Raw genomic sequence first — 7,537 nt, forward strand, 5'->3', positions numbered from 1 at the left:
AGGTGTTCTTCAAACTGCAAGCGTGAATTGTCTATGCCATGCTACAATGTTGGATTCAGAAAAAGATGTTGAAATGTCTGAAAGGTCGGACACAGGCGAGAGCGTATCGGTAGACGGAGACCAACAAGACCTCCATCATCCTTGGCCCTATTTCATAGAGTTTTTAGAGATAGTCAAAAATTGAGCTTTAAAATTCATATAGTGGCATCTGGCTCTTTTTTTTTTTTAAGGTTACTTTATACTTTTATACTTTAAGTAGTTTTTGGAGCACATACTTTTTCACTTTTACTTAACTAAAGAGGTCAAGTTGATACTTCAAGTGTTTTTAAACTGCAGTATCTATACTTCTACTGAAGTAACAAATGTGGTAACTTTTGACACCACTGCTGATATGATGCAGAGTCTGTGATTTTATTTAGTTTGTTTTTGAACAGTTCAGCCGTCTGATGGCGGTGGGGAAGAAGCTGTTGCAGAATCTGCTGGCCCTTCATGGAGGAGTACGATATAAATGTCTGCACAAACCATACAAGGTCAATAGGATTTATTTTGTCATATAAAATCTGTCTAGTTATATCTGAATCGTTAATAATAAGTTTTATCATGGAAGCCCATATCAGCCAAAAAGAGGAAAATGTAAATATTTTATCATAATTATGAGAATTAAAGACATAACTTTGACCTTTAAAGTAATAAAGATTTTTTTATCTGCTCGTTTCCTCCAGTGTAGCTTTAAAAGAACCACGTGACCTGGTGTCACGTGACCAACGCGGAAGTGTCGTGTGACTTTCAGACCGATCGTAGCGGATTCATTTCCAGGAGAAACGGTGAAACTGCAGATTTTTTAAAACTGAAGACACCTGAGGGAATGAGACCGGAAGGACCGTCGCAGAGGTAGGACCACTTCCGGCTTAGTGAGGCTCAGCTGCGGCAGGTGAAGTCCTGATGGTGGAGCAGCTGATAAGGTTCAGACCCGTCAGGAGTCCCTGTGCCGTTTTGACCAACCTGTCCCCCCGGTGTCCCCCCCTGTGTCCCCCTGTCCCCTCAGGTCCTGGTAGCTGGGACCATGCCAGTCTTGGCCATGGCTGCGGTGGATCATCAGCGGCGCTTCCAGGCAGCAGTGGATGTGATCCATAACCTGCCTAAAACCGGTACAGCTGCTCCTGTTGCTCCTCCTCAGCAGCCCTGAGTCACAATTAGTAACTAATGAGGGAGACTTGCTTATAAAACAATGAAAAATAAAACGCTAGTGATTAATGAGGCACATTGAAGCCAAACTATATTGATACTGTCTCACAGAATACTGACACCTGCTGGACATTTAAAGACACTACAGGCAGCTGATTGGACAGAATAAACTGAATTGATTTAGGAAATTTGGGGCCCGAGGCAAAGACAGGCAGGGGGCCCCCTGAATGAGAAGACGACACATAAAACAGACCCATTATACAGATGGAGAAATTTACCATTATGCAATACTAGGCAGTCGCCTAGGGCCCCAAGTTCATGGGGGCCCCATAAAACTGTTTACATGTATGATTAATACAGCTATTCCTTATTTGTGCACATTAATTATGTTTTTGATAAAAATCCTTTGGCTAAAATTCCATCAGAACACTGATAATATTAACTGTGGGCGTTTCTCAATTCACGAGAACGCGAGTACGTACTCGCGTTCTCGTCAAGTCTGTTCTTGGCGAGAACGCAGGAAGATCGGACTTGACGAGAACGCGAGCACGTACTCGCGTTCTCGTCAAGTCTGTTCTTGGCGAGAACGCAGGAAGATCGGACTTGACGAGAACGCGAGCACGCAAGCACGTATGTGTATTGGAGCAGAAGCGTACTTGTGACGTCATCACATGCAACGTTGTTTAGCATTTTGTTAACAGTCAAAACCATTTATTCTCTACACAAAACATTTTGAAAACAATATTTTTAATTTCTAAAGCTTAAAAAACATTAAAAAAAATTACCGAACTGCAAAAAACCCGCCATCAGAACGAGCGGTAGTTCACACATAACTAGACCGAGAGAAGTGCACTACAGACGGGGTAAATTTAGCCCTGGCTGCGGTTACCCTCGGAGGTCTGCTGGTCATTCTGGTCCGCTCAACGTCGGACTTTTTTTTTTATTTCGCACTAACTCTGTAAACAGGCCACACAGGGAGGCTTCAATGTATAATGTTATCGCCTCAAACGATTTCAAAACGTACTTTTGAAGAACAACATCAGCAGAAAAGGGAATGTTTAACTTAACACTGTGAGCGCTGTCTGGAATCAAGCTGCGGCCGCGGGGCATTCTGGGGAAGCGGTCAGTCTGAAGAACGCAAAAGTCTGCTCTGATGCATGCTCGATAAAGAGGGCGGGGCGAGAACAACATCCGGGGATTTGATGCGTTCTCGATCTGGCGTTCTTGAGAATTGGAACGTTACTCGGGCTGAGGCTGATGACGTGTCACGAGCACACGAGAACGCTCAAGAACGCATATTGAGAAACGCCCTGTGTCTCAGCCCCCCCTTCAGTGTCCACCATATTGGATCAGTCCATTTGCTGCACATGTTCAGAAAGGTCCAAACAGACAGCAGCAAACCATTTGAAAACAAACCATGCAAAGAGCAGTGTTGCCAACTTAGCGCTTTAGTCACTATATTTAGCCACTTTTCAGACCCCTCTAGCACTTTGATTTCTAAAAAGCTCCTAGCGCCAAATCTAGTGACTTTTTTCTGCTACTGGAGACTTTAGAGACAACATCTAAAAGCAGCGAACTCTGCTCTCCAGAGCAAGTAGATTGGTAACCCCGCCTCCTGCTCTCGTCTATCTTGTCTGCTGTCATGATTCATGCAGCTATTATTTCATCCAAATGAAAAATGGAGAACAGAGAAGCAGATCATGGCTTGTCTACAGTGAAAAGAAGGACTGGGTTATTTACTTTGGCCTTTTTGGAAACACAGGAAGGAGCAATCAGCTAAGTGAGCTTAGTGCTTGGAAAAAATCTTTCATTCCTTTAGAGACAGCATGAAAAGTCAGCTGAGTACAAAACATAGAGAGGAAAACAAGAAGAAAAGGGACAAGAAGAGAGGGACACAACCTAGAACAGATAATGGATGTCTATTCTATTAACATTTCTCTATCATTTCCTAAGTCCGCCCCTGCCCACATTGATGTGCTTTGAACTGTGAAAATGAGCTGAATGTGTCTGAATGGTTGTAAAACTAGAGTTAGGCTGAAGTGGTAGAATCCGTCTGTATGATCAGACTTTTTCTGGAAATATCCAAGTGTATAAATAAAGAAACGTTGTTTTTCTGCTTCTCTACAGGCTCCTACAGGCCTTCTTATGAGGTGATGCTGCGTTTCTACAGTCTGTACAAGCAGGCTGTGTGTGGACCGTGCACGGCGCCCCGGCCCGGGTTCTGGGACCCAGTGGGCCGCTACAAGTGGTCAGTATGGAGCTTTGGACCCTGAAGGTTTCAGTTTAACGCTCAGCTTCAGCAAATATTAACTGCAGTGTAATAAACTATGATCTCCTTTCAATCTCAGCCTAACACCTTTGCAGCATCATTGTTTTTATCTTCTTTATCTTACTGCGCATGGAGGCGTTTTTCTCTCGGCCCACAGAATCTGTCTGACGTCTCGGCTCTGAGGCGTCCTCCTGCCTGATGGTCGAACGCGGCTCCACTGTTTTTTAACCGTTTTTTTTTGGGGGGGGGTCGTTCCAGGGATGCGTGGAGTCGCCTCGGGGAGATGAGTCAGGAGACCGCCATGGCAGCATATGTGGAGGAGATGAAGAAAGTAGCACAAGAGGTAAACCTGATCGTTTACGGGTCGAGCTGATCATTCAGAGATGATCCAGGAGATGCAGCTGCAGGGTTAGAAGATTTAATCTAAATTATTGAAGTAAAAGTTTATAAACTTACAAAAAAAAGCAATGAGAAGAGTAGATAAGGCAGGATATTATGAACCGTTTGTTTATTCTTAATAAAGCATTAAAGCTGAGAGACATTGTAGACCTTTTAGTCCTAGAGTTTCTTTATAGGTTCAAAAAAAGCATAATTTAGAAAAAACGTTAAATTTTTCTTTAAATCATGAGCAACTTCTGATGATTGAAGAGGTTTGGATCATTTTGAGCAGTAAGAACAAATGTTAAATATAGATATGTCTTTGTTATTGGCAGGAAGTTTTGTATGAAGGTAGATTTGTTTCTTTATTATTCAATCAAAAAATATATTTCCAATTAAAAATATCTTCACTTCAATGAAAAAAAAAAAACTTTTCAATCAAAGAAAAAAAGTATTTGAATGCAAAAATATATTTGAGACTAAAAAAATCCATTTGAACACTGCTTTTCTTTGATTGAAAATGTTTTATTTGATAGAAGTCCAGTCTTTTTGTTTAAAGCAACTTTTTTAATTGAAGTAACATTGATTTTTTTTATTGGACCATATAATGGGTAGGACATTTGTGTCTTTATTATTCAATCAAAAAAGAAGTTGCTTCAAACAAACAAGCAAAGAACAGAATCAATAAAAAAGTAACTTCAATGAAAAGATAAATCATTCAAAAATTTGCATAAAAAAATTCAAAAACTATTTTTGAATGCAAATAAAACATTTGAGACTCAAAAAATTGCATTTGAACACTTTTTTTTATTGTTGAAAATGTTCCTTCATATAAATGAAGGGATCTATTTATTGATTGGGCCATACATGGGTAGGACACTTGTGTCTTAATCATTCAATTCCCAAAAAGTTGTTTCAATAAAAAAATAAATAAATAAAAGAAAAAAACTGTGCAAATGCAAAAAAAACAAAACAAAACAAAACAAAAAAAAAAATTACCCTATGAATAATTTTTTTTTTAAGTGAAAAAAGTTCAAATTGTTTTATTTGAATCAAACTTTTTTTTTGAAGTGCAAAAAGTTTTGATGTTCACATTTTTTTGACTGCATAATTTTGACACAAATGTTCCGCAGTGGGCGGGTGCTTCTCTATTGGTCAGATATGTTTGATTGACAAGTGTCTACACCAAAGACATCTTTCTGACAAAGAAGTCATGGTCGCCACTGACCAGCAAGCTTTTTGCCAGTGTTAACAAGTGTTATGCTGCGTTCAGACCAAAAGCAGCAGGAGCAGCTGGTTTACATGCAAAGTCAATGGTTGACATGCGTCAAGGCGAAGCAAAATGTCCCGCAGCACATTTTGAGCAGCAGGAGCAGCGCGTCACATGAGATTGAAACATTTAACTTTAGCTGCTGGACGCGTCGCATCAACCAATCAGAGAAGCTGATCTGGGAGCTGGCAGGGAGACAGAGCGCTATGATCACTCCTCTTAAACTGTTTATTAACGCCTAAATTAACTTAAAATGTAGAAACCTGCTGGCAGAATATGTTAGATTTTATTATCCTGCTGCCTGCAGTTTGTAGCACAGACCTGAAAAATGCTAACATCTACTTCCAGCCAGCATTAACAGTAAGGGGAAAACCTCCAAGAGGCGAGCGAGTCTGAGGCAGCTGCTGCTGGGTTTTATCCATCAGCCCAACAAAGCCTTGTTTTGGTTTAGAAAACATGCAAATTGAAACGGACGAACGTTATTGATCCACTCTATAAAGCCTGGATTTCAACGCTATTTCTGACAGTTTATTTGTTCTACACATTTTTACAGGATTGGAAACATAATGAGTGTTTGTTTGACCTCCTGCACGCCATGTTAAAACAAACATTTTCATATATTTAAAAGAAGAAAAAAATGAAAAAGCTCCAGTGAGCCACAAGCGGGCATCAAAGAGCCGCGGGTTGCTGACCCCTGCTATAGGAGAATGTGGAGATTTTTTTTTAATTAAGTTAACCAAATATTTTAATTTTCCTTTTTTGTGGCAGATCCCACGATTTAAACAAATCTTTTTATGTTGCTGTCATATTTCTGTAGGCTGGTAGCTTCTGGTTTCTCCAGTAAAGGAGATCTTTCATGCTTTCTGATCCGTATGGAGAGAAATTTGCTCCAGTATTATTAAAAGCAAAGAACATGTTTGTTTTGTCCGGTGGATCCATGCAGGTCATCAACACCATGCCCATGGACCAAACGGCGGCGGGGGCCTTCCGACACTTCGAGCCTCTCTACAGGGTCATTGATGACATGCCCCGGCCTCCGGCGTCGCTGTTTGACCTCGCTGAAGGTGGGTTGGTTCTGACTGGTCCAGTTCAGGGTGTGGGCTTAGAAAAGAGCTCGGTTCTGATGGGACGTCCAGAATAAAACAGGCTGAAAATGTTCATTTTACACGGCGTCTCGCTGCAGGCTCTAAAGGCAGTCAGCAGGGTGACACGGAGGGAGGAGAGGAGCCGGAGCGTTTGGAAGGAGGTGGTCCAGACCCGCAGCTGAGGGCTCCTGGTGAGGCCCGCCCCCCACAAGGTGTGTTCATAACCCTGATATCCCACGTCCTCCTTAAACGCCCCGCTCCACAAAGCAAAGTCTGCAGCCTCTGCGGTTCCTCCCAACGTAACAGATTTGAACTCATCGCTCTAGTTTCTGATGTTCTGCTGCAGATTCTGGGGCGTCTGAAGGTCTGGCTGTGACCAGCGACTCGGAGAGTGAAATCTTCTGCGACTCTGTGGACTCAGTGGAGCAGCTGAGCAGCTTCAAGGTATTCTGGTTCCTTCCATGTGTAAAAAGCTTGGTGCAAACGGCGAGATGCAGCAGTTCCTAAACCCTCGTCTGCCACAGGCTGTCAAGTCCAACGGCTTCCACAGCAGCAGCGTTTACCTGCACTCGTCTCCGGGTCCCGGGACTCGGACTGAAGGCCGTCTGGAGGGAAGACGGGTCGGAGCCGGTCAGGGTGGGGAAGGAGCAGAGGATGGGAGGAGCCACGGTCCTCCCAGGAGAGGGCGGGACGGCGGGCGGGACGCTTCCTCCCACGGCTGGAGAGAACGTAAGCTGCAGGCGTTGGCGTCACTTCAATCTACGGCCGCAACTAACCATTATTTTCTAATTGATTAATCTGTCGATTATTTTTTCAATTAATCGAATAATAATCAGGTAGCCAAAGGTTCCTTAAAGAAGATTTTTAGTGAAATCAAACCAGGTGAATCTTTTCCACTTAAATGCAAAATGTTTATATTTTTTTTTTTTACAAATTTGATATAATATCTGCTCTAAGTGGGTTGCTTTGTCAGTTTAAGACCTGTTTTAGAGTCTTTATACTCCAGTCAATGATCAATCTATTACTAAATTATTTCAATAATCGATTATTACAGCCGTACTTCAACCTGATGGCTCCTGTTACATCTTGCTGATTTATCCAGCGTCTTCCCGACGTCCCAGAATCTCCTAAAACGCTGCCATACGCTGAACTTTCTATGGAGTTTTTCCTATTTTTGGCGCATACATAGAGCAGGGGTAACCAATTAAAAATCAGCAGGTCTGAATAAAGAAAATCATCAACCAGTAAAGGTCCAGAGACATTTTTAATTATAATCTGTTACTTTAAAAGGAACACTGAAATAAAATGAACTGTTTATGCAACCATGTATACATTGAATTTTTAAATAAA

At 41.9% G+C, this 7,537-nt stretch overlaps 1 protein-coding gene across 1 annotated transcript in view; it reads left to right on the forward strand.

The window, feature by feature from the left end:
* Window positions 1-748: 748 nt before the first annotated feature.
* The window catches only part of LOC107091590 (acyl-CoA-binding domain-containing protein 4-like), a 13,114-nt gene continuing 6,325 nt past the window's right edge, over window positions 749-7,537 (forward strand). Inside the window, exons 1-8 of the mRNA XM_015385596.1 lie at window positions 749-891; window positions 1,046-1,148; window positions 3,313-3,433; window positions 3,713-3,797; window positions 6,046-6,166; window positions 6,286-6,399; window positions 6,534-6,631; window positions 6,712-6,916. Coding sequence (XP_015241082.1) covers window positions 1,064-1,148; window positions 3,313-3,433; window positions 3,713-3,797; window positions 6,046-6,166; window positions 6,286-6,399; window positions 6,534-6,631; window positions 6,712-6,916 — 829 coding nt within the window. The 5' untranslated portion in view covers window positions 749-891; window positions 1,046-1,063. The remainder of the gene's footprint in view (window positions 892-1,045; window positions 1,149-3,312; window positions 3,434-3,712; window positions 3,798-6,045; window positions 6,167-6,285; window positions 6,400-6,533; window positions 6,632-6,711; window positions 6,917-7,537) is intronic.

Source organism: Cyprinodon variegatus, unplaced genomic scaffold (genome assembly GCF_000732505.1).
Source record: "Cyprinodon variegatus isolate N-32 unplaced genomic scaffold, C_variegatus-1.0 Scaffold344, whole genome shotgun sequence".
NCBI classification, from domain to species: Eukaryota; Metazoa; Chordata; class Actinopteri; order Cyprinodontiformes; family Cyprinodontidae; genus Cyprinodon; species Cyprinodon variegatus.